Raw genomic sequence first — 27,359 nt, forward strand, 5'->3', positions numbered from 1 at the left:
ACATGGGACAATGTGATGGAGTGGCATGGAGAACGTGAATAAGGAATGACTGTTTCTTTCAACATAAGAACTATGGGGTATCAAATAAAACAAGTAAGTGGAAGCTCCAAACCCAACAGAAAGAGGTACTTCTTACAAGAAGCAGTTATGCTGCAGAACTCCTTGTCACAGGACGTCATGGATGCTAGGAACTTATGTGAGTTCAGAAAGCAACAGATTATTTCAACAGAAGCTGGTAAAAAGAAGTATATCAGCAGTGACACAGAGCTGCAAATCATTGGAAGATGGGGAAGTAGTCCACCAAGTGATGTATGTTTACTTAACTTTTTTTTATACTCTTGTCATCTCTTGTCATCAGCTGCTATTGGAAACAGGCTGCTTTGCTAGATGAACCTCTGCTCTGGCATAGGGAGTCCTATTTTAATATCAATTGATGCTTTTTTAAAGAAACAGATCTGCAAAGCCAGTAGTGGTCATTGTGCTTTCACCTCAAGCTCTTGTTTTAGGAGCTGACTTTGAAAAAGTGGCATGATTTTTAGAACTATTGAATATCTCAACCTGAACTTCCAGTTGTTTAAGGTGATACATGTTCTGCAGCACTGCAAATGCACCCCTGAGAATCAAAGGGTTTATTTCTGATGGGCAAACAAATATTTCTGGTTTTTACATTTGGCTGTCATTCATATGAGACGCTTCAATTCCTGTTTTTTGTAAAAAACAAAAGGTCAGGATTATATCCTATGCAGGGAACCCAACAGGTAACTTTTCCTGTAACAGTGATTACCCTTTGTATTTGTTCTTTCCCAAAAGGAAAAAGGTTTAGTCAGCCATTTGGTGACACACTGTGTTGACAGAAAACTGAAAATTTACTGGAAACAAACCCCTTCAGTTTTACTTATGCATATGATTGCTTTGGTACAAAACAAGGTAAGCAACATAACTGCCTTATTCTACAGTATTACTTAAAAGTGTGTCAAATGTGTTTTCACTGACTTAGAGAAGTTTTTTAAAGGAGAATAATTTTGAGGACTATGGTCTGACTGCATATCGGAGTTGAGAGCCCAAAGCTTTGTACAAAGATTTGCATTAGCAAATCATCTTGTGCAAGAAATGTGTCTTGCAGTGTTTCATGGAAAATTCTGTTTCAAACATGGATTTAATGCCACGGAAATGAACGTTACCTCGGAGTCCTAAGGTTGCAATTTACCTGTTACATTTTCAAAGACACAAAAAGTATTCCTACTGCATATGTTTCTTCTCAGAGGAAGTGATTTACCAGCAAATACAGGTTTTCAGCACTTTTCACATCGGTTTTTGGCAACAATCTAGAAGCATTATAGCTTTGTTCTTTTTCCAGAGGTATTTATTAATACTTTTTAATTATGTAATATTCCTGAGCATTTCTACTTGTGAAAATACTTACATTGTCTCTTCAATCAGATATGTAATAAATAACCATAAAAGCAAAGCACTTAAAATGCATTTCTCTACAGTGGAAGTCAGACTCTCTGTCTTTCTCCAAGATTGAAACACCACCATTTTGTCATGTATCTGGCTTACTTGTATATATCTGCTAATGTGAACACAGGTCAGAAATCCGTTGTTTAAGCTCTGCTCTTCTTGTAAATTTCACAGTCTTAACCAAAATCATTCTCTGTAAAGACAAAAATAAAGAGCAAAAAATTCAGGACATAAATTTATTGCATAGGAATATTATGTGCATAATTTTAAACTGACTACACCAAGCACATGAGAAGAAACACAAATGATCATAGATATTCCAAATAGTCTCAACTAAAGTCTGGCAAGCAATTTGTAGGAAATTATGTATTTAACAATTTTTAGTCTGCCTGATGGATTGTGGAATGTCACAATCCACAACAATGTGGATTGTTGTATACCAAAAATTTCTGACAGATGGTTAAAGGTCTGTAGACTGGAGCTTTTGACTTACAAGCACAGCACTCCAAACTCAACTCTCATGGGATTGACCAGCCTAACAGTTTATGTGGTTATATATTGTTTATGTTTCTTGACCGAACAACCAAATAGGACCAATAGTCCTTATGGTTATGTTTCTGGTAACTCATTTAGCAATCAGTTTCCATCAATATTTCCATTAAATGCAAGCCAAATTTACTATTACAGTTTGCTAGTAAAATTAGCATAAATGTCAACCCAATTCACATTAAAATAAATTTTGAAGTGACCTGGAAGGTGGACACCTTTCAAGGGAAGCCTTCCAAAGGAAAAAGTGTTTAAATACAGAAGACAATCACAATCACGTGTTTTTAATAACATTGAACTGAAATGTAAACACAATGAGAAAATATTATCTGTGTTTCTTAATGGAAGTAGATGGATTGGTTTGGTAGGGAATTGTGACTTTTATTCAGATGATATTAAAAATTAATGCAATATGAATTTGTTGCATTTTGTCTTTCATCAAACTGCACTTTAGAAGTATAAAAGGCAAAATACAGCTTCCTTGTACCCATATTTGTTTTGTGGGTTTTTTTTTTTCCTTTTTTTTTCTTCCTTTTGTCTCAATTATCTGCTCCCCTTCATGTTTTCCGTCTAGGTATATCTGGTTCCTCAGTTACCCCATTCTCATTTGCTCTTTATATTTATTTTCAACTATTCTTTTAAAAACTCCATTTATGAATCCTCCTTTCAACCTTCAGTGCAGCGTATACTCCCTTCATTAACAGGAATTTTGAAATTATTTTGCTGATTCACTGTCAGTGTCTGGTTACAGAGGAGAAAATCTAAAAGACACTAAAAATTTATCAGTTTTTATTGTTGGGTTTCAACGGCTTCTCATCTTTATATGACCCAGAATTTTGAAATTCTGACATGTTTCTCCACTGTAAAATTTTTGGTAACAGCCAAAGTGAGGGAGGAAAACAAAAGGAAGGATTTAGGCAGAACTCGGTAACGTGTCATTAAGGGAAGCTTTAGGGAAGTTGGTGAAAACCTTGAAGCACCCAGAGCAGATACTGCAGCCTTGAGGCCACATGTCTCCTGTCAGCACCACTGCTGGGGGGGAGAGTCATCGTCACTGATTTAAAAGACTTTTTGTGTAAGGTAGGTAAGGGCTGAACCCAGATTTCCGAACACCTGAGTGAATGTATTTGCCACATAACACAGGTTTTTGTTGTTTGCTTTTAATGTTATTAATTTCAGTAATAATAAATGAATTATCTGAAAACTTTCTTCACACTTTCTCATAGCCCTGTAAAAAGCAAATGAGTTGTATATGGGTTTGTTTTGGCACGCATAAAGAAGGCACGATCTTTCAATGGGCAAGGCCAGGCGGTACACTAAAACTGTTCCCTACTAAAACCTGGTTACAAATTATCTCTACATTCCCCCAGTATGCATTTTAAACTCTTGTCTTCTCCCTTAAACTGTTGCTATATTTTGTTAACTGCTGTTAACTTCGGTTGAAGCATAGTGTGTCAAAGTAGGAACAGGCTTTTACCAAGAGCAAACCGCACCCCAGCTGAGGCAGCCTTTGTATTATTTCAGGAATTTAACTTTTTTTTGCCACCCGATGTGTTAGACTCCCAGAGAGGTAATTAAAAATCCATGTGTTTAGTAAGATAATTTAAAACACAGCTACTATATGGAAAAGGTATTACCACAGAGTACCTGGGGCATATGCCAGAAAGGCTTAAATAAGGAAAGAAATATGTATGTTTGCTCTCTTATCTCAATAAGCCAACAGTGAGATTTTCTAAATCGCAAGAATCTGGATGGGAATTCAGAGACTAGGACATAATTTTAACTAGTAACTAGATATACTTACCACTGTCCCCGCTAGTACCTCTTTTTGTTCAGAAGGACAAAAGTTGCCTTCCTTCTCGCTTATTTTGAAATCATCAGACCATAGTGACTGCATCAATGACCTCTTTCAAGTCTGTCTTTTGGTATTTTTAAGCTTTGGGTTATACACTTCGCCAAGGTTTTGTCTGCTTAAACCCAAAGCAGTATGACAAAAGAAATCATACCAGGTGGAGATATAATGCTTTAGTGTGCCATTTGGGTTTGATACAGAGATTTCAAATACTCAGGTAACCTCAAAGTCCAACCTTTTGCATATTTACAGCGTTTAGGGATTGTTTTATTCAAATGTATCCATCACTTTAAAATATTATAGCTGTTGGGTGATAATTCCATTCTATAAGAGATCTAGTGTTTTTACAGTTGACAGGTGCTTGTGATTTGCCCAAGATGGACAAGTATGTGTTGTCTAAAATACACACACACACACACATGCATACATACATATATAATGCAATATATTTAGCTTCAGACTACTTAAAGTATGTAGAAATATTTCTATTTCATGCCCCCATATAGTAGTATTAGCAAACATCTACCCAGGTATCACTGAAATGAGCTCTTTGCAGGCTTACGGCTGGGAATGTTGATCAGGAGTCTGTGTTTCTTCATTCCGTATGCAAGTATATAAAAAGTAAATACTTTCTGTTCCTCGACTTCTATCTTCCCAGTGGATAAGCAGTGCTTTGTGTTAATGAAAAACAAAAGCATTTGAATAATAACACATCTGAAGAGTTTAGTTCTATTATTTAATGAGAACAGAAAACATATCCATCTGGCAAAATCACCTTTACAGATATTTTTTCTGGAAGCACTGCATTAAGTGAAAATAATTTCTCAAAGGAGAAGAAAGGCTTAACGCTAAATAATTTATGGAATACAGGGATTTCCACAAGTTAAATTGCATGAACATTTTGTTACAGTTGGCATTCCTGAGGAATAATTCAGCATTTTTTTTTTTTATACAGGATTATATGATGAAGGATAACTGAAAGAATGTTTTGATATTAAAAAAACAAATTTCAGAAGGTCAGATACATACTAAAAAGAGTGCATGCAGTAAAACCAGTACACCTACTACTTATTTGCTACAGTTTCACTGTACATGAACACAATTTGCCCATCCAAATAGACAACTGAATTAATAACTGGACACGTGCCTTTCATGGACAAACATAATATTACATGTGTAAAATGGATGTCCAGTGCCATGCTGATTTTTGTTTTTTTAAACTGGGCATTTTTTTTTCAGCTGATATGTTTGAATTTCACATTAAACAAAGATAAACTACCTTCATTTTGATTTCAGCAAAGTCATTGGCAAACGTAAATATTCAGTTTGCACATGCATTTGTTGAAGTGAGGCAAAGATTTACAATCACGTGTTAGAAGGATTGTGCTCCCGGGCGTTCAAAAAAAATTGAGCTAAAGGAGGAATAGAAACATGGAGACATGATCAAAGTGAAGATGAAACTGCCTTACTCATACACCTAAGGGCTTCCTTCACTGTGGTTTAGTGAGAAGGGCAAGTTAGGAACTGTCCCAAACTCCTTTGTGTCTATACAGACAGACAAATCTCTGTCTTGAGTCAAGTATTGCTCTAAACCTCAGTCCTGAAAGCTATGGCCTGAAGCTCAAGCTGTGCAGTGGAGCTGCAGTCACAGTCACCGCTCGAGTTAGTGCAGCTGCTCATTCCATCGCGGTCCCTGCGTACGGCAACTGCTATTTTGCGGTGCGGTGGTTTGCAGTTGTACCACCCTGAATGCTGCAGTCCTAGTGAAACATTGCAAGCGAAGGATCCTAGTATATAATCGCCAAGATTTCAGACCAATTGAAGTTGATTTGCAGTTTATTATTTAGTCACTAGATGTCTCCATATGCTGTAAGCAAACACAGGCTATGCTTACTGGTAAACAAAGAAGAAATCGCTAGAACTAAAGTTACGTGGGGCAGCGTTTATAGGAATATAAATGAGTTACCACTTCGTTTCCAGCTGTCTGGAATTTTCCCAAGGAAATAATTATGTTGGAAAACGCTGGCTGTATTTCCCGAACCATTTCACTGAAAGCATCTCGAATCTGACCAGGGCGCTTTTTTTTTTTTTTGCTTTTTTTTTTTTTTTTTGATTTGTAATGAGTTTGGCCCAACCTCGGTGCACTGGAAACGGTGGGAGGTCCCAAACTTAAGAGGAGCCAGTTGTCAGATCTACATCAAAGCCGACAGCCTGGGAGGCTGAGGTGCCCTGGAGCTCTGGGTCCCCAGCAAAGGTAAGTCCTGGAGCTTCACAGTCCCTCTGAGTTTCTAAACCAGATGGACGTTCTTTGCTGTGGAACAGCTGCAGGCACTGGTTCCTTGAAATTCAGAACATTTTTGGGTTTAGTTTGATTTTACTTCAAATCAGACTTTTTGAAAAAAAAATAAATTCCCAGAAAGCGGAATCAGGTTTTCCAGCCAGCTCTTTTCCCAGGTCAGAGACTGCCCGGGCTACGACTCTTGTAAGTAACTTTATTCTCTTTCAGCCCAGTAAGCATACATGTAATGACAACCGCCTCGGACCTTTCTGCTTTTTACTAGCGCTGCCTCTGGTTTACGCCGCGTGTCTCCCCCCGCTGTCGCTACGGAGACAGCACGTTGTGTCTCCCCTCGCTCTCTCCCTGCTTCTTTACCTGCTCTCGTACGACGGGGACCCTATAAAAGGTCCTCCCCTGGCACCTGTGCGCTTACATTGTGGATTTAGGTTTTTTTAGTCGGACATGGGCATCTGACGCCGTGTTTGGCATTCCGGCTGTAATTTAGTTTTTTTCCACGCCGCCGGAGGAGAGCCATGGGTCAGGGCGGGGGTGCAAAGTGCTCCCGTGCCTGCTCCCGCCCCCCAGCCCCGGCTGCTGCTGGAGGCGGCACCCGGCCCCTTCCCAGCGGGTGGGAGGGCCGGGGCTGCCGCAGTCCCGCCGGGCCGGGGATGGTCGGGCACCGCCACCGCCACGGCCGGGCCGGGCCGGGCCGGGGGGCGCCGCCGCTCCCGCGGGCAGGGCCGGGCCGGGCCGGGCCGGGCAGCGCGGCGCCGGGCGGAGCGCGGAGCGGGGAGGGCGGTCCCGGGGCGGTGCGAGGGGCGGGCGGCGCGGCGAGGGGCGGCCCCGCTCCTCCCCCGGCGCGGGGGCGGGGGGCGGTGGGAGGCGGGCCGCGGCGGCGGGGCGCAGCCGCCTCCTTTCGGGGCCGGGGATCGTCGCCCCGGGGAGGCTGCGGCCGCTGCCAATTGCGTAAGGGCGGCAGCCGGGGCGGAGAGCGGCGGGAGGTGGCGAGCAGCCGGGCGGCCTCCCGCCGTGTCCGGGGCGGGGAGCGCCATGCCGCCGCCCTGAGCGCGCCGCCGCGCCGCGCCGGGCCCAGGTGAGTGCGCGCCCGGCAGGGACGGGGACGGCGGCGGGGACGGGGAGCGGCGGGGCGCTGCGGCGGGGCGGGGCGGGACGGGACGGGACGGGCCTGCCGGCGCGGGCGAGCCGCCGGGGCGCGGGCCGGCCTGCCGCGGCTGCCCGGCCGGCCGCTGCGGCACCGGCCTCTTTTGTTCCCGGGGCCGGCGGGAGGGGAGAGAAGGAGGGAGGGGAGAAGAGAAGAGAGGAGAGGAGAGGAGAGGAGAGGAGAGGAGGGAGCGGGGGCGGTGGTAGCCGGCGGCGGGGCGGGGAGGGCCGGCCGGCGGCGAGCGCAGCCGCGGCTGCCTCCTGCTCCGCCCGGGGGCCGTGCGAGCTTGTCCGGGGCGCTGGGCGCGGAGGCGGCGTGTGCCCCCGGCGTGTGCCCCCGGCGCCCGCCTTGCCGGCAGGTGTGGGCTCCGCGCCCCTCCGCGGGGTCTGATGGCAGGTGCCGCGGCGGGGGGTGCGTCGGCAGGGTTTCATCGCTTTTGTGAGCGCTGCCGGTCAGACGCTCCCGGAATCACGCTGGGGAGCAAGGCTAGGCTCAGACCATTTCCCCGGCAGTAACTCCGCTAGGACCTGTCCTGAGAGGCATCCTCGAGTGCCTGGGTTGTTATGTATTGCCTTTCCTGTGCCTGATAACCAGCAGCCTGCTTTACTTGCCCGGAGGCATGGAAAAAACAGAGCGGGAGTTGTGTATCTCAACGCTTCTAATAAAAGAAGGTGTGCGGTGATGAATGCACTATATTTGTGCTACATCACAGCTGAGATGAGGGGTGTGTGCTGAAGATACTGTCCTTGTTTATATTTTAAAAGTGAATTAGCGGCACGGATTCTTTACAAGGGAAGAGATTTTATATTCCTGAGCAGTTATAAAAGCGAAATAGTGCCTGGGGCTTGACAAAGACAATGCAATAAGGAAGATAGAGCAGTACTTCAAATTTTTGGGTGGCATCAGTCAAGTTTTGATGAATCACAGAAAAAGGTTTGTAACAGCTTATCAACATCACTGATGTGAAGTGGCCCATGGGTAGCAGTAGGGAGGAGGGGAGGTTCATCTTTGTTCTTAGGAGTCTGTAGCTCTCGGAGGTGCTTTGTCTACATGGATCCTGCGCACTGCCTGCACGAATGTGAAATCTTCTGCCAGATCAAGTTTGTTGGGCCTGCTCCTCTTGCTCTCTCCCTACTAATGCAGCACCCAGCAGGGTGTGTGCCAGGGGCTCGAGCTAGGCTAAGTGTCCAGAAGAATAACAGTTTTATGTAAAGCACAAGTAATGCCCCCAGCTACAAGGGGATTCAGGAAGAAAAAGAAGAAAAGGGGGGGAGACAAGAGGACTGCTGTGAGGTCCTTGCTCAAGTGAGATTGCAGAAGTGTCTTCTGAAATTTAGCATCTGATCTGAACAGTAGCTGTGGCGCGTGCTGTCTTGAGATGTGGATAGATATTTTTTCAGTGGTGGACTGTAGGGATTTTTAATTATGAATATTAATACTTTAGCCCCGCAATATTTTGTGGGGAAAGTGGTGGTGAGGGTTGGCTGGATGCTTTTAACCTGTTCATCAGACTTGTTGCTAATTGGTGGAGACACTAAGCAGTAGAGGATGGTGACCCCTGTGTGGAAAAACTGTTGTTTTCAGAAGGACCTGTAAAATCCACCAAAGGTTTCCCAGCTGTAACTGGTCCCATGACTGGAAGAGTTCACATTTCTTCCAAGTTGACAAACCAGGGGATGGGGCAGGGGAACAAAAAGGTTGTTTTTCCTCTAAGGCATGAATATAACCATAGGTACAGCACAAGGAGATCTACTAATCCTAGAAGCTTGAAGAACAAACTGTGGGGCTTCCTCGGTGATTTTACAGCTTGATTTCTTTTTTTTAAAATTTTTTAAAAAATCTCAGTTGATACATACTTGAATAGCTTGTACTTGAAAGGAGGCTAGGAGGTTTTATTTCCTTGAGTAATGATAGGGTGCAGTGGGACAGGTGCTTCTCAGTCTGATTTAAATACTAGAAAACAACATTCTTATCACCAAAGCTGCAAGGAGATGCCTACATACCTTGGACAATCCGGACTAGAAATGTTCTTTAATTACAGATATTTTATTAATTTGCTTTTAATACCAAGCACAGTCATTAACTTCCTTTATCATGTGTCCAGCACATTGCAGAAAAATCTTTAATAAACAGTTTTAGCATACTATTTTTGTGCATATTGAAGTAAGTCGATTCAGCTTCTTGGTGTGGAAGTCTTGTTTGCAGAAAATGAGCGATGTTCTGCAGGTTGTTATTTTTCCTCCACGTGAGGAAGGAAAGACGGGTATTAGAAATGTCAAGGATGTTATTCAGTGACTCAGTTATGTTCATCTTGCCTGCTGAGTATGAGGTAGCCCTTTGCTTCTTTACCCCTGGGAAGGCACTGACCACCCTCTATGCTGGGATCAGAGCTCCACCTCCTCTTTGTTCTGCCTTGCACTGGAGATGGGGGGGGAGCTGGGGAGGAGGGGGAAGCTGTTCCGTAGGGTTTGCTGGGGGCTGATGCTACAGCCTCCACAGCTGTAGAGGTACACCCCTGCTACCCCTGCCCCACAGCTAAAAGAGCTCCTCAGCTGATGGGCCACATCATGCATCTCTGCAAGGAAGCTTGTCCCACAGTGCTTGTGGCAACTCTGTTCTTCACCTTCTGCATGCTTGCACCAATGATTTAAAAAATGCTGACAAAAATTAGTGGGAAAATTATCATCTAGTAAATCTCACTTCCTGTATATTAAAAAATTGTATGATAGGAGCATAGTCTGAAGTACGTTGGTAAAGTTCATCCTTTGCATTAGCAAGGCAGTTCTATAAAATCAGCTAAACTATACATCAAAATGTGATTAAAATCTGTATTGTAAATTACAGTTTCTTGTCTCGAATCAAATCATGATTAGACTTGATCCATTCTCAGCTTATTTTTACTAAAAAGGATTTCACTGCTGATTTAATGGAGATGTTTTTGGCAAGACAAATGGGAATGAATTGTTTGTAGATACGGGTGTAGAAATCCACAGAAATATTTTCTTGGAATAGTAATACTGAGAAAGGAAATGGAGAGGGACTAGAAAACTATATACCTTGAAGAAAGATGTGAGGGGAAAAAAGTGATGTATTTGCCAATATGGAAAGGAAATACTGAAGACATTAAAGAATGCATACGTTAGAACTTGTAACTGTTTTTATTCCTTTGTTGTGAAGTACGTTAACAAAAGGGAATGTACTAGTAGCTCTTCTATCTTTTTGGTGCATGGGATTAAGAAGGGCGGGGAAGAATAGTGCAGTCATGCAAAATGACTAGCTATACCTGGAAGGATATTGCAGGGCTTGGCTGTTGGGTGCAAAGTTCTTGGAGTTTCCTAGAAAGGAATTTACCACAGTAATCCAAAATACGAATGCGGCCACCAGCTCAGCAGAGTGCGTACTTAATGGTGGATTAGAAAGCTTTGTTTTGCTTTTTGAAGACTTGCTTCTGTTTTGAGATATCCCAAATACGCTGTTTGTGATAGATATAAAAGGGAAATTATGGAAAATGTTTCTTCTTTTCTAAAATTGTACAAGAGTTTTATGTCGTGTAAGTTAAATCACTGTATGTTACTCACCAGGCTCTTGACTTGCGTAGTTCTGTGGCTCCTGTGATACCTTAGACCCATAGAGGATGTTGGTATTCAGACCTACAGTCAAGTTATCCTCTGTTAGCTTAGCTGTAGAAACTCTTTTCACAAGACTGTTACTTTTAAGGCTTTGTGCTCTCACAGATTTAGCTGGTATGTGCCCTGCCCTTCTGCTGGAGGCCACCGTTCCTACAGCAAAAAGAAAACTGTTCTTGTGTTTCAGCTACCGTATGTCCATCTGGCACATTAATTTAAGGCATCAGGTAAAGGTGTATTTTGTGCTGATAATGTCAACAGACAATTGCAGTGGCTGAGCTGAGGGGGGATTTGGCCTTTTTAGGAGGAGGTGATTTTTGGAAAAGCGGGGACGGAGGAAGACAGTTAAATGAGATCTTAAAGCATAGTGGAAGAATGGCCACATTATATCAGACAAAGTGTCCATCCAGACAATTACCCGATGTCTGACAGTGATGAGTAATAGATGTCTGTTAAAGATACTACATAATGATACTACTGCTTCCAGCCTCCAACAGCTTACTGTTCAAGGACTTCCTAAGCTCTAGGCAGTATTATTTATGCAACAATCCTCAACTGACTTCTCTTCTGCAACCTTATTGCTCTTTGAACCTATGTAAATTCTTGAAGTCCATAGCATCCAATACTGAGTCAGGTTCAGAAACCTCTTTATGTCTGCTTTCCCCCCCCCCCCCCCCCCCTTGGAAGAGACATGAACAGTCATTTGCACTCTCAGTGCTACCTTTGACTGTATGGACCTGTGACATACATCCTCTCTCGTAGTCATCCTTCTCCAGGATGAAGAATCCTTTGGGGGTTCAAACAGCTAAGAGGTGCTGATTTCACAACTGTTTGTTCAGTGGATGTGACTTGGAGCTCTTAGCTTAATTTTTTTTTAATGCAAACTCATTTAACTTGGCTCATACAAATGCAAGACAACTCTAAAAGAATGTGGGTGTGCAGATACAGCAATTCAGCTTCTCAAGCAGCATTGTTTTCTTTGTGGCTGATACACAATTAAAAACTGCAGAGAAAATCCTTCAAGTAAGCAGAATAAGGGGTGGCATATCTTTTACTGAAATTTAAGTTGGACTGCAAAAAAATTGTAAGAAGTTGAGAGCTTTACCTGAGAAGAAAACCAGGATAAGTACAAAGAACCAGGATGAAGAGGAAAGAAATGCATACACTGATATGGAAGAGAGCATGTTATGCTACTAATTCACGTCTTAAATATAATTTAAACATGACAACCCACTGATTAAGTGATTCTATCAACACACCGAGGAGTTTCTTGGAGTATTTATGCTTATGTCTATTGACCAAAGTTAAATATGGGATTTGACTCTTTTCCTCACTGCCTGTTATATTCCGTACTGTCATATATGCTTACAATCTATTTGAGAGCTTTTCTAATTTAATAAGAAGAAAACAGGTATCTCATCTCACCTTCCTCCTCTTGAATGGGCTGCAGGCCACAGCTCTGTTTCATCAGTGATTCAAGGTAGTGCCAGAACTGGACTTCACTTCTCTGAAGTGTATTACCTTTACATAGAAAATTTTTCTGCACTGAAGTCCTAAACTGTAGCTGTTTTGGATGGGATTTGTGTTCTTCTAGAGACTGCAGATATCTGTAGATACCACTACTTCTTATAGTCAATATGAGAAGTAGTTTAAATTTTTTTTTTCCTGTTTTTAGGCTTTTTCCCTACCATCATCTTCACGTTTTCTAAGGTGAATGCTGCAAATACGTTACTTTCACGTGGAAGCTGTTGACTTAAACAGAGCTATTTATTTGCTCAAAAGTAGGCTTGTACTCAGATGCATTGCTGAACTGAGGGAGACCAAAGTGTTCTGTAAACTAACCCTCACAATGTCCCTGTGAGGCTAGTGACCGCTTTTTTTCTCATGTTACAGGCTTGGGGCCCAAATAAGCTGTGACTCACGCAGCAAGCTAATGGCAAATGCGTGATTAAAATGCAAGTTTCCACTCTTGATCTCTTATGCAAGTTATTAAATCTTTAATTTTTGAAAATGAGAGAAACAGTAAAAATTATTCCATTCACGTTGCCTATTTCAGCACATGTGCTGTATCTCCTGGTGTGCTCTCTTGGATCCTCTGTATTTAAGTCATTGGTTGATTTACTTGTATACAAAGAAACAAATGGTTTCTGAATAATTTCCTCCAGCAGAACATGCTATTGTTTTAACAATGAATGAAAAACAGAATAGAATTCCCCAATTTGTAAGTGATTTATAAAGAATAACTGTGTCAAAAAGAAACAAGGCGAAAAAAAATTGAAGTCACTGGAAGTGTCAAGCATCATTTTAGATACACAGACCATAGTTTGATGCTGTGGCTTCTGTCTTATGTTTCTTTGTTTCAGTGGGCAAGACCTGAAGGTGGTACAAACATATTAGAGCAGACTGAAAATAGCAGTGTCTTGAGGTCAGTTAGGAACACTTGAATGCTTGCAGGATAACATTTGGTGTCCAGGAATTGGAAAAGACCAACACGTCCCTGCAGCAAGACACATCTCTGTAGAAGAACCACAAAACCCCCTAAATTTTGTATCTAACTTTTCAGAAAGTTCATATATTTCATCTGCTGCATCAAATGATTTCCTGACAATTATGTAGGTGAAACCAAGTGACTGCTGCAGAGCTCTTTCACACAAACTGTGGGTGAAGGACAAAAGCCCAGTTCTCACTGGAAAGGGGAACCATTTTTCTTGTACAAAATCCCACTTTGCCTCTGATCTTTCAGCCTCATCCTTAATGGAGAGCTACCAAACACTTTCAGAAGAGGCTAGAAACTAAATTCATGGCTCTCCTGATGCTGTAAGCCATGAACCCGAGAGTTGTTTTTCCTTGACGTGCTGTAATTTTGTACTTGCTCCCACAGACAAACTGACATTCCACAGGCTACAAATTACCTGTCTCCTTCTCTTGGGGAGCAATCTTCTCACCATCCTCTCCCCCCCGCCCCAGGATCCTTTCTAATCCGTAGATAATAACCAAATTGTGTTGCACATCACCTAAACATATGTAATTAAACTTTCCCTACTTGTATATAGGTTTGAAGTTTGCTTCTGACCTGCAGAGAGACTTGTGTGCTCAAAAGATTTCATTAGACCAGCTGATGAACATTGCTTCTATCTACAGACCTCATCTTATACTGTAAATATTATGCATGCTTGCACTTCTGTTGCTTGATCTGTGGTACTTTAGGAAGACTTCTTTTAGGAAATGTGGTCCTCAGCTTGAGTAGTTTCCAGTGGTTGCATATCATGCAATTTTGTGCATTTTCTGTGTGCCAAAAAATTCAGTAAAAATTAATAGTTGCTACACAGAAAATTCAGAAAATCTGTTGCGATATAACTTATTTTGGACAAAGTTTTATAATCCTTACCATGTTTGTATCTCTGTTTCTCACTGACTGTTGCTGTTTGTCTCTAATTTTCTTCTGAAACTGCTGGTCACGGGAGAAAACTCAGTGGTGGCATGCAGCAAACAGCGTATGTGATAGAAGAGGTCTAGAGTTTTTACACTTTTTTAAGTCACCTGGGATTTTTCAGGCTGTTATAAACATTGTTGTGATTTCCAACAGTTACTTAACTGTGTTAATGTGTTTTACTGTGCACATATGTTCTTTCCAGCTTTTGCACACGTGGGTGGAAAAGTAGGATCCTACAAACATGCTGTCTATTATCGTAGTGAATAGGTATAATTTCCAAAACAAGGCAGAGGAAGAAAATGCGGAACCAGGTAGGAAAGCATGTGTCTACTGGGAACCATTAATTTTCGTAATGGTGAGGTTAACATTTGTTGAACTGAGGACTTCTAAGGCACTTGAAACATTGTCCTAAAATTCGTATCTCCATTGTAGTTGACCAGCTTGGAGGCTTGTAAAGGTGTGCATGTCATACTTCAGGAGTTTGCTTTACACCACTTTCTGTTCAGTAATTGTAGCTACGTGGGAGCTTTTTAATACTGACTTCTTGTCCCTTTCCCTTCTCTTGGGTTTCTCACTGCCCTTTGAGCTCATACCAGACAACTGCCAGTGCCAAGAAAGCAGCAGTAACCAATGTGGCGCTGTATTGCATGGGGAAATATTTTTCTTGATGCATGTTGCTTTCCCCAACCCTTCCTCAGTCTTTTCCTTAATGGCAATTATATACTCTGAGATTAAACAGTGTGGTAATAGGACAGCACTACAGCTGGTGGTGTTTGATAACCCAGAGCAACAGAAGTGGGGTTACTTCTAGCTTCTCTTTTGTTTTATTGTTAAGACCTGTGAACTATGCATCCTTAAAATATACTTTAAGGGAAGCATTAATTTCTTTGCACTGTATGGAAGTAAGCGTACTTTGTTTACAAAGTTTTGAGAAGGTGCAAGGGTGCAGGAGTTTTCTAGTGTTTGACATGTTCTGTTACACTAAGCATTTGACAGCAGAAAAGCATGAAATATCTTGGTATATTTCTCACGTTTTGGGTGCTGTCAGGTGATATTTTGAATTACCTTGTGAAAGACTCGGATTCCTTTCCAGGAAACCAGCCCCAAACCACGTAACAGATAAGCATGCCGCTTGCTTCTGAGCGCACGCTCATGTCTCGGGAGGTTCAGATGTTATCCCTTGGTTGTACAGTGCATGTGTTTCTAGTTTCTGCCAGTGTGGAACAATGTGGGCTTGTATGAGTGTGTAGTAGTGGCACAAGTTAAAAGTGGAGAAGGAATACATGAGGAGACTGGAGGTGTTGCAGCTTGTTCAGTGGCTCACTGCTGTCTGCCTGCTGGGGTTTGCTATCCACACAGCTCAGATGCTCTGTTGGCAGAGCCAGACTTGCAGGTAATCAGCGTTTTTACTTAGATGCTGTGCAAAATAAACTTTCCTTTTTTTTTTTAAGGTGGTTTAAGCTGAGTGGGCTGATGTCATGAGTATAAGAAGTGCGTGCTTGCTTGCTTGCTTATGTTGTGGGAAGGAGCGCTCAAGAAGAAATCTGGATTGTATGGAGTAGCACTACTCTTGCAAAAGTGACATGCAAATAGTGTAGCCTTCCAGCAGATGCGTGGTAACGAGTACATAGTGGGCTGAAACATCTGAGGTGCTCTAGCCGAATCCATGCGTTGGAAGCTTCCCTGGTACTGGTGAACTGGAAGCACATCCTTACGTGTGGCCCTGACTAAAAGCTGTGGTGAATAATGGATTTGAAAATATTGCATATTCAGCCTGTTGAAGGCTGAAGGGCCACTTCAGGAAGTTTGGGAATACTGAGATAGCAGCCTGCCTGAATGGCATGGCAAATAACAGATTTGTATATACTGAATTCTGTATAACGCTGTTAGGTAAGGTAATCGGTTTTTTATTGTGCAAGAACTTGACTTTTACTGAAATCATTCTGAAGCAAGCTGCAAAGTAAAATACTGCATCTCTCTGTATACTACAGTACAATTGTAAAAGTGGTAGTATTCTTGTCTAGGACTGCAGCATCAGGAGGAGATGCCCAGATCATGAGCTCCTTTAGGAGACTTCCTCCTTCTGTGGGTTTAGGAGATCCTGGTGACAGGAGCCAGTCCTCTCTGCTGTTTTTAATTGCAAATGGTTTCCTGGGGCCTTTGAGTGCAACATTTTTTTGCCCTTTTTTTTTTTTTTAAAAAGGAACGCAGCATAGGCACAGGTCAAACGGAAATGGTAAACCTTGGGTGGAGAAAGAAAGTGTTACACGGAAAAATTCAGGTGCATGGGAACTTGCAAGGAAATGTGGTATTTAAACAGTTCAAACAGATTTCGCCCCCTGCATTTTACTCAACCTGTATTTGTGCAACCAAATAACCTTACTCTCTAAGGCATAACTGGCCATATAGCCAATTACTACACTTGCATTTTTGTGGTGCTATCTGAAGACTTCCACAGAGTGGAAGTAAACAAGTCAATAATTTGAATCAGATTATCAACGTGTCTTAATTTTAAAGAAAAGTCAGTAGCTGCTCTACAGGATAGAAAAGATCCTTCTTTCAGCTAGAGAATTTCAAATAACACAGGAAGAGGGAAGGAAGCGTTGAGATGGTGACTCTTGTTGTAATGGAAAACTATATATATTTTGATTGTGCTAAGTATCTCCTTAGGGCTTTGTTTCATTATTTTTATTTCGTAATGGTAAGACACTGATTCTGCAGTCTCTTTTCCACCTGTCCTTGGGGTGACCTGTGTTTGCACTTAAGTGGTATAGTTGGAAAACTTTTACAGTTTGCAAAATGAGGCTTGCAAACAAGGCAGAATGCTTTGTAGAAAACAAAATATGCTTGAAATACGACACAAGTGTTTTCGATATCTGTTGTAATGAATGACTTTTTTCTTTAAAGGGCTAGCAGTACCTTAAGAGGCCTTAGTAGGCAAAATTGTGGTAAAATTACTTTGTAAAAGTAGGTTAAGTTTTGCATAACCATTCTGGATTTAGTTGATATAGCTGAGCAATTAACAAACTTGTTAACTCTTTGTATCACATTATAATGAACACTCTGTAGTCATTTTGTCAGTGTGACAGATAAATGCCATATCTAAAAACTTTTTAACCAAGTTTTAAGGAGTTGGGGGTCCAAACCATAAAAAAAATCTCAATGCTGGATCAGGCTTCTTTAAATTTTTAATCAAAAAGATACTTCAATATTTGTTTCAGCTAGACATAAATACTGCCTTTGAATTAGTTGAAAAGCTCCTTCTCTACTCAGCTTTTAACACCACTTCTAAAACATAGAAATGATTGAGTTTTCACTGCTGAAAGATGACTAGCTGAGTGTAAAAGCACATGTGGTGAAAGCAAGCTGTTCCACAGTGCTCATAACACATTGGGCAGTTAAGTTTGAGAGCAGAGGATTAGGTTTGGGAAATAGTTTCTCAAAGAACAGAAAGGAGAATGGTGAAAATCAATTTGCTACAACGAACAGGTGCGGGAAACACTGCTGGAAGACTTGGCATAATTTTTGCACTCTGGGATGGCTGCTCCAGTTAATGTTTCAGTGCCTTTATTGTCATTGTGTGTACATCTGGAGATGCATTGTCTCCCATGAAAGGGTAATCCAGCCTGTTCAATAATAACAACTCTTTTGCCTTGAAACAGTGAAGTATCAGATTTTCCAGCATGTGAGACAAAAGGCTCCTTCGCTACTTCTCAGAATAAGATTACAGTTGTCACGTTTCTCCTTCATCAGCGTGCCTGGCACTTCAGAGTATAGCTCAGACTTCCCTTTGTTAATGGAAGAGAAAGAGGATCTTTATGCTCTTCCGTTATTGGTAGTTTTTGTTTTCATAATTCATTTTGCTATTTAATACCCATGACTTATGCCTAAATCCCCTTCAGGATTTAGTTTAGAAAGTTCGGTTTCAGTTAACTGAAACTTGAGCAGCCTTCTCAAAAAATCCCATCACTAACAAATGTTAAAAATAAAAAAATCATGACAGCTTTGTGAATACTCCATACTATACCACACGGTTGACCAGAAAGCCTGAGAAGACAGTCAAATGCAGTTTTGTGTCTCTTAAAGCAAACCAGAAAAGCGTGGTAGGTCAGAACTGCTGGTGAGGATGGGCCAGGCAGTGGTGTTTTTGGTAGGCTTTCCTCATTGGTTGCTTCAGAAAAAGATGGAAACAATACTAGTAACTGAAATAAAAGTAGCACTCACTTCTGGGTGATAGGTACCGAGATCTGGAGCAGTCATGTTGCTTCCAGGCTTTGTGTCCAAACCCAGGCATCTCAGCAACAAGAAAAACCACGAGCTTTGCTGAACGAGATGCAGATGACTTTCTTGCAGGACCATTCCTGATGTACCTTTGCTAGCAACCGAATCCCGCTGTGAGTAAATTAAGGGTTTGCAGGCTCTGTATGCCTCAGCTAATTAAAAGTGCTGACTAAGTTGTATCAGCACGAATATAAATAAAATTGTGTTTGGTATTTTATGTATTAAATTTAAATGCTTTTTACTGCTTCCAGTGTGGAAGGAAGGCTTGTCTCTTTCAGCTTCTTTTCCATACAGGAAAACAATGAGGAGTTTGTTCAGCTTCTGCGTGCAGAAGAAATACATTTAGGCATTCTTTGCATAACTGTGGGGAAGAAGGGGTTGCTAGCTTTCTCATTGTTCAGCTTGTTTCTTAATCGCATAATACAAGTTAACTGTGAAAACACCCTGTGAAAAATACCTAGTGGAACTACAAAGAAATGGTCTGTGCTGTACTGTGTTCCCATACCAGATGCTTTTGAGTTTAATTTTGTTGAAGACATATATACTGTTGTTTCAAGCTGTTACACCATGGCAAATGACGGGTAGCAACTGAGGGACTGGCACTTTGTAAGTAGCCACAGTTTCAGTGGCTGTTCTTCTTAAGAAGGCATGTGGCTTAAAATTGCTTTTTTGTTTGTTTTTTTTTCTTTTATGTATTGTACTCTGTATTCTGAAAGCCTGTCTCTTATTTTTTTCCCCTCTGTGTGTGTGTGCATGTTCCAGTGACTTTATAACATGCAAGACACTGATGCCAGGGGGAGCTCCCCTGCTTTCCTCCGGCCTCAGAACGGGAGCAGTCACAGGTCTTCGGGGTACGTCCCGGGGAGAATTGCCCCTCTCCGTCCCCCGCCGCCTTCGCAGAGCCATGCTGCAGCCGAATTTACCTCTGCAAGACAAGAAGCCCGGACAAGACTCCCGTCCTTACCAGTGGATCAGCACCGCCGCCAGGCAGAAGCCAACAGGCATAAAAATACTCTCATTTGCTTTGCCATTTCTAGCCTTTCACTTTTTGTTGCACTGGGGATTTTTTTGGGAATAGCTTCAAAATATGCTCCAGATGGTAAGTTTTTTGCAAACGAAATCATCCTAGAAGTTACAGTCCCTGTGAACATAATTCAATAATTCAGCATCAGGATTAGTGTTAAAAGTTAAATGCAAAAATAGGATGCTTACTGCAATTTTAACATGGAGGGAAGCAGTGTTTGGGGGCTTTTTCTGTTATCAGTGTCATTTGTATATGTTTTTACTGTGAATGATTTGATTTACTTACATGAAGGAAAAAGGCATAGCAGTAAATAAAGACTACTGGTGAGGGGGAAAGAAGCATGAATGTCGTGTAAGTGTAATTATTTTTGTCAGCAGAAGAAGCTGTCTGATATGTTCACAAATTGTAGACAAAATGAAATCCTGTCTGTTTAAGCAGTAACTGGGGAAGATAGTAAAAGAGTGTTCAAGTAAAAACATTTAAAAATCCGTGAGAATCTATACCAACAGTATGCGTTTGCTTTGTTTATACACAAATTGGGCAGGGACCTTTTTGATCTATTAGCCTTGATTTTTTTTTTTCAGCTCATCTTAGAAAACTGGGCAGCTTTCATGGAATTTGGAAAACCTCCCAAATGTGTCAGTGGTTATAAAACATGAACAGGTGATGTGATTAACCACTGATCACTAAGTATAGATCCCTCTGGTCAAATACTGCTAGGAGTTGCGATGAGGTGCAGTTGCTAAAGGTTGATAGTATAGTTTGGAGCATGGGTTGTTTTTTTTTGTTTGGTTGGTTTTTTCTTTTTTTTTTTTTAATGCAGAAGTCTCTAAAGTTTCTAAGTTCTCTTTTTAAGTTTCTAAAAGTTAAACAGGTTTTGAATTCAAACAGTTGGCTATTGTAACGCAACAGACTTAGACTTCTCTGTGGCTTTTCGCATAGTAACTCAAAAAATTCAGTTTCCAAAGTCAGTGTAACACAGGCTGAACAAATTTGATAATCAATTGATGATTTCAGATGACAGTACAAAATGAATGCACAAATCTAACCGGAGCGGTCTTGGTGGTGGCTTGCCAAGATCTTTTCTTGGGTGAAGTTACTGAGTTTTCCTAATAATTATGAAGGAAAACAAAAAAAACCTGCGGGAGTAGTAAATGGAAAGTTATGGCTATGTTGTGATTCAGATCACTGGTAACAGGGGTACACATCTGTAGTAAGTACTTCAGTTACAGCCAAGCTCAAGAGAAGGCTGAAGGGTGACTTAGCCCGTTGACGCTGAGAAGTACTTTGGTGGGGGGGTGTGGGGGGGTGGTGGTGGCAGGGGGAACCTCTCTGCTTTGATACCAAGACTTTAACTTTTAATTAACTAAAAGTTGTAGATTTTGATGATGGTTTTACTAGAAGTGGGGTTGTTATTGTGTGCTGTGGGATACATAAAATAATAGTCCCTTTATGCTTTAAAAGCTGATAGTGTGAAGGAGGTGGCTTGCCTTTTTAAAAAAGGTAAGTGGTTTTGGAATGGTTTTGGTTCATCCTCAGTAGCTCATTCCAGAGGCATAGAGTTGTGCAGATTTTTTGCACTGAATGCATGGTCAGCACGTGGTGGTTGGATCACCGCGGATACTGAAGATGTCGCAGGAGGAGTTGCTGTGATTTAGTAGATGGGCTGCTTTTTGTCTACGGTAATGACTTAAGTAAGGGCTAAGGAGTAACCTAAGGTTGTGACTGCTTTCCTTCAATGTTGCACTGCTTCTTGCTAGAAGTCCAGGCCAGTTTTCAGCATTAATTGTTGCATTGTGTCTTTCTGAAGTTCCCCTGCATTATCCTTTAAAAAAAAACAACATGCACCCATAGAATCCTTTGGAAACCCTGACACAAGAGAAACTCCTACAGGCACCAAGGAAAGTCTGGCTGAAATTTTAATCTTACAGCATTGTTGTTGCAGCAACTCCCCAAAAGCTTCCCAACAGGTTGAAATGTTAATACGCCTAGCTCCAACCTAGCACATGTGGTACTGCAGCCAACGACACCCGTTCCAGCTAGGTGTGTTCTTCTTAAAGGCTAATTGGAAATCCATATTGTCAGTACTTTTAATGGCTGTTTAAAAGGCAGTGGAGGGAATGTGAGACTTAGTAGTAATTGCGTGTAAATCCTAAACCTCCGGCATACCTTCCCCAGAGGAAAAATGATACTTGTCTGTATTTCTGTTCCTGCCTGTCAGCTGGTTTCTTTTTTTCTCCTTGTTTTTATCTTCCTGTCATCATCTTTTTTCCTAAGGAGTCCTGAACATTGGAGATCAGGGAGAGCACTGGAAATGCAATTTCCTTCCCCATTTCCAGGGGCTTGTGCTGCAGGGTTAGGATGACAAGCTGGGGAGGTTTTCAGGGAAAAGTTCTCCTTGGCCTTTGCAGCTCTCGGCTGGAGCTTGCCCAGGGTAAACAGGATCCTCAGAAAATTTAGCTGCCAAACTGTGATAAACTTCTGCTGAGCATAATATAACACTGATAACTTTTTCCCAGAGGCCTTAAAAACTCCAGACTTGGTGGCTAAGCAGGTAGAAAGGAACTATTTAACTACATTTTGAGAACTGTTTCCTGCCTTTTCTCCTGCCAAATTTCATATCCTTGCTCCAGCACATGGAATGTTCTAGAATTCTTTTTTTTGGTAGGGTGTTTTTTTTGGTAGGGTTTTTTTTTTCCCCCTCCACCATTTGCAAAAATATCACTTCCTCCCCTCCCAACCCTAGTAGAAGCAACTAAACCTTAAGAAGAGCTGACCCATTTTTACAAAAATGCTCTGAAGCAGAGGCTTGACTTGAAAAATTTTCAACATGAGTGGTTAAATTTGGCAAGGCCATAACTACCTAACATTTTCTGGTCTGTGCTTCTGTTTTCATTTAACCTTAACTGTGGAGGCAATGACTGTGGTCTGTAAAATCTAATCAGTAATTTTGGAGGTAACGTGGTGAAGTACTAAATATTTGATGTTTCCTTGCACCCCACTGCAATTGCTAAGGGAGAATTTCAAAATACTTTTGCTGAGCGCATCTGATCTGCTTGCCAAAAAGTTGATCTACCATGCTTCAGAAGCATGCTTGCATTACAGGAGTGCCTATTTCTGATGCTGATGGCTTCCTTGCTGGATTGTAACATACAATAGATTTAAATTTTTTTTTTGAGTTACTGTGCTATACCTCTTCTTTCTGACTCAACAGAAAAATTTACAGTTACTAGGTCTTCTCTTCTGTGAATCACGCTAAGCAGAAATCATCAGGTTGCTGACTCATGGTTTCCTCACATTGCCCTTTGCTAACAGCCAGGAAATACATGTTTCTTCACAGTGCTTGTGTGTGTGGTGTCTGGGGGAAGGAGTTTAGTGACTCTGTATGAGTCAGGCAATAGACTTGCATTTATGCGGTGAGTGCTCAACAGTCTTGCTGATCGCAATGCTTCTTGCTTTTTGGCTTTTCTCTCATGTATTGAATTTCATTTTCTAAATGCTGTCTTCTTAGGATCACCCCAAAAGATTTTCTTTTGTTTTTATTTTTATATTACTACTTTAATGCCTTTTGCCCTTATGCAGTTTTGCTAATTTTTTCCCACTGGTAGTCAAATCTTGGTTTATGTGGGTTTCCTGAGTTGGAAAGGGTTTGAAATATGGAGAGTAACACCAAAGGAAAAACATTTCTGTCAGCAAAACTAAGGCTGGCTTGTGTTAAACTTGTGGATACGTTTCGCTTTCTTTAGATTTTGCAAGAATGGGCTATTGCCTATAGCTTTTTGCCCCCAAAGTTGCATTGCAGATGTGTGGGTGTTTTTCTCCAGAAGATAAGGTGTGAAAAGGCTATTTTGACTGTTACTCTCAGTTGGGCTGCTAACCTGTTTATTTTGGCATCTTTATGGTTGTCTTTTGCTTAAGAAAAATATTTTTCAGTCTGGCTTTTCTTTTGGTAAGAAAATCCAAGGAATATACTTCCCTTTCTGTTTTTGAAGTGTGTCTATGCTGCTGCGTTACTCAGCTATGTAATGCGCTAAAGATGTGTGTGTTGTAAATACTACACTGCTGTAACTTCATCTGAAATCACACAACCCTGTCACTTCTTGCTGCTGCTTCTCTTTTTCTGGCCTTGTAGTATGGTGTTATTGCCTGTGTAGTGCCAGACCTTCAGCAGGGTTTCAGTAAGGATTGCATGTGTCTGCTCTCGAGTGGTTTGTAGCCTGATATTTAAGCTGACTTTCTAAGGAGTACAAACTGTGAATTTAGACCTAAATATCTTGTCTCCCAGGAAACTGCTCTAACCAGTAAGGTATTATACTAAGGATGCCTTGTCCCTCTTTATCCCTTACCTGCAAACCTACACTGAAAGAAGTGATTTGGATGCTTAAAAGCAAGAAGGGGTCAGTGTTTCTCACACAGGGAGAGACCGTGAGGGAGGTGAGATATTTAGATGCTTTACAACCACGTTAGTTGGCCTAGGTAGCTGGCCTAGGACATCAGTGCTCAGTGTGACTGCTGTGGATCTGCGTGCTTCCCACTCTCATCTCATCTACTGCAGGTGATGTAGAAAATATCAAAAATATCAGATGGGGTTTGAAAGTATCTATTCTCAACAGTATTTGTTGGCAGTTCAGTCTATGGTCATCAGTAGTTTAATTCAGTATAAGAATGCCTTCCCACCCTTAAGAGTTTAGCCACCTTTCAGGTATCATTTTGGCTGCTCGAATGCAAACAGTAGCATCAGCGGCTGCAGTATTGTAACCACAGGAGGAGGTGGGAATCCTTTGTGGGTGACTGACTCTGCCTTGCTCGTGTTCATCCTACTGCCGCCTTGATTGATGTGATGACGCTTGTTTTTTAACAGCTGAATTTCACATTGTATTGCAGAGAATTGTCCCGATCAGAATCCTCGTCTTAAAAACTGGAGCCCTGGAAAAGATCCTGAAAAGAGAGTTCTTATCAAAAAAGGGGATTTGTTTCGTCTGAACTCAGATGCTACAGTACACTCTATAGTTATACAGGATGGAGGTATGAAATGGCAAGATGAATATCACGCTTCAGTTTACTCCATAGTTTTTACTTCTGTGATTACATGAAAAATGTGTTGGAATTTTATGTTGTAGCTTATTGACCAGTTCCCCTGCTTTTACTTTTCAGTCTACTACCAGGCCAGAAATATCATTGAAAAGATAAATGAACACTGTAGAGTCTTTTCAGTGGAGAATTGATGTGGTTTTCTGTAGGATACAGTGAAACAAGACTTGTGTAGTAGTACCTTCCTTGTACAAGATCTGATTGTCTTCTGATGGTGACTGTGGTATGTTAGTAATTCTACCAAAATGGCAGAAAAAATTAGGGATAAACCGACCAAGTTCTTAGAAAGATAAATCACAATTGGTAGGAGTTACTTTCTCAAATATTCTTAAACATACATAAGAGCATAACAGCTTGATTCATGGGTGTGGAAAATAAATCTGTAATTTTTCTGTTGTTCTTATTGCAGAACTTGGTTCTTTGAGACTATCTGAATTTTGCTTTGACCTACAGAAATATTTTTTTTTTTCCTTTAGGGTTACTTGTTTTTGGTGATGATAAAGAAGGTTCTAAAAATATTACCTTGAGAACTCGATTTATCCTGATAAAGGATGGTGGAATGCTTCATGTTGGAGCAGAGAAATGCCGCTATAAATCCAAAGCAACTATTATTTTGTATGGGAAGTCAAACGAAAGTGCTGATGTGCCAGAATTTGGCAAAAAATTTATTGGCGTGGGCCCTGAAGGAACGCTGGAGTTGCACGGGCACCAGAAGTTATCATGGACTCTTCTGTCAAAGACTATGTATTTCTCAGGGCTGGCCTATGGTCATTATACATTTAAAAAGAATTTTTCCCGAGGACTAAATGTGAGAGTGATCGATCAGGACACAGCAGAGATTTTGGAAGTGCTGAAGTTTGATACTCATGAATTCTCAGAAGAAAGCTTGAAGCTCCAGAACTTACTAAAAAATGGAAGTCCTGGTCGCATTGTTGCTATTGCTGTAGGAGATTCAGCTGCTAAAAATCTACTGGAGGAAACCAGAGTGACTATTCAAAATCTTCTGGGAAGTAAGTTTGTCAGAGGATTGAGTTACAGGTAAATAATTTATTTTCCCTCTTGTGCTGAGTAAAGATTAGATACAGATCCTGCCGCCTTTGGGGGATTTGATAGACTTCGACGGTGTCTGTTCTTAAAGTCGTCAGAGGATTCTCAGTGTTGTACGTAATACTGCAGTAGTAGTATTCACTGTGCAGTATTTTGATAGTGCAGAGACTGATAGTTACAAGTATCTGTGTGATAGACTTTATTACTTACTTGTAATTGCTGTCTCTCACTGTTCTTTACAGGAATTAAAACTGGGTGCAGGGAGGAACTTTTTTCTTGTTCAAACACACCGACAGAAACAGTTGCTAGGTGAAGCTTTTAATGCATATGACTTTATGTTGGGAGGGGCAAGGAACGCCAAGCTAGAAACTGAATACAGGGAAGGGATGCTAATCCTGTATATCAAAGAGCATCTTATTCATACCTGTGCACTGTTGAAATGAAAGTACATTACCCCTCCACTGATTCTGCAAGGCAACTGATCTGTAAAAGCATTTTGTTATTGAAGTACACTTGTAAGGTGTTTCTGTATCTTTTGACCATTCTTTTCAGTTGGTGAGGGTTTGGATGGTGGGACAGTAGAAGAGGTATAATAGGAATTACTAAAGCAGGAAACCTAAACTGCTGTGCCGTTCATTTAGTTGTTGCTAATGACTTTTTGCAGTGCATGTTCTGAACTTGGCTTTGTGCTGCACGGGGTTAGCAATACAAGTGAAAGGGGCACCAAGTCTCCTAACTGTCAGTCCGTTCTTCAGCTTTCATTAAGATGGTGTTGTATAACCTGTTTCTATTTTCCAGGAAATCAGACAGTTTTTCCGTTCTATTCTTACCCCTCACTATCCCCCAACATCTGGATTCCAGTTAGCTTCCTCCCTCTGCTTTGGCAGAGGCAGGCTGGGGCGTCAGTCAGGATGGCGTGTTCTGACCTCGGTTCCCGTCAGGAGCACATCTGTGTCAGTGGCTGTGTAAGCATGTGGTCATGGGATGGAAAGTGCTTGCAGCACTGCCTCTGAAGCAGTTTGGTCAGAGGTGCTGAGACCTGGATGTCCTGTAATAAGTACCGCTTCCTGAAAGCCGTGAAGCCTGTGTGGCGGTTGTTCAGGTCGCTGTGCAGCCAGCCCCGACCTGGCCTGGAGGTGTGGGTTTCTGGTGTTCGTCTGCCCGTGACCTGAGGTTTGACAGACCTGGTTTGTCTGAAATGAGGAACTTCTTCAGCCTGCAGCTGAGAAGAAGCAGCCTTTCTTTCCTTCTCTGCTGAACTGATTCTTGTCTATTTTCATTAGTCGGTAGGGGCTCTGTAAGCACATAAAATTGTCTTGTTCTGCTGTGGAAGACGGGTGAGAAGCTTTCCCTGAGTGCTCACTGAGGAAAAGCAGGGTTGTTTTGTTAAACCTGTAAAGCTAGCGAAGGAGATCTCGGCATTGAAGGTGAATACTCTGTTACATCCCCCTGCCCTTCTGCCTCTTCCTGCAAAACAGCATGCATTAAAATAACTTGATATTTATTTTAAGTGTTGGTATGTGAAACGTTCAGCTTGTTTGCTAATACTACTGAAAGC

General features: G+C 41.7%; 1 protein-coding gene across 2 annotated transcripts in view; it reads left to right on the forward strand.

The window, feature by feature from the left end:
• Nucleotides 1-6,092: 6,092 nt before the first annotated feature.
• Nucleotides 6,093-27,359, forward strand: part of CEMIP2 (cell migration inducing hyaluronidase 2) — a 54,082-nt gene continuing 32,815 nt past the window's right edge. The window contains exons 1-4 of one of the 2 annotated variants that reach the window (XM_076362112.1): nucleotides 6,093-6,113; nucleotides 19,402-19,738; nucleotides 24,548-24,688; nucleotides 25,231-25,792. In XM_076362112.1, the coding sequence (XP_076218227.1) occupies nucleotides 19,414-19,738; nucleotides 24,548-24,688; nucleotides 25,231-25,792 (1,028 nt within the window). In that variant the 5' untranslated portion in view covers nucleotides 6,093-6,113; nucleotides 19,402-19,413. Of the gene's footprint in view, nucleotides 6,114-7,176; nucleotides 7,231-19,401; nucleotides 19,739-24,547; nucleotides 24,689-25,230; nucleotides 25,793-27,359 lie in introns of those variants that run through there. The other variant, XM_076362111.1, reaches the window with a different exon arrangement.

The sequence above is a fragment of the Aptenodytes patagonicus genome, chromosome Z, assembly GCF_965638725.1.
Source record: "Aptenodytes patagonicus chromosome Z, bAptPat1.pri.cur, whole genome shotgun sequence".
NCBI classification, from domain to species: domain Eukaryota; kingdom Metazoa; phylum Chordata; class Aves; order Sphenisciformes; family Spheniscidae; genus Aptenodytes; species Aptenodytes patagonicus.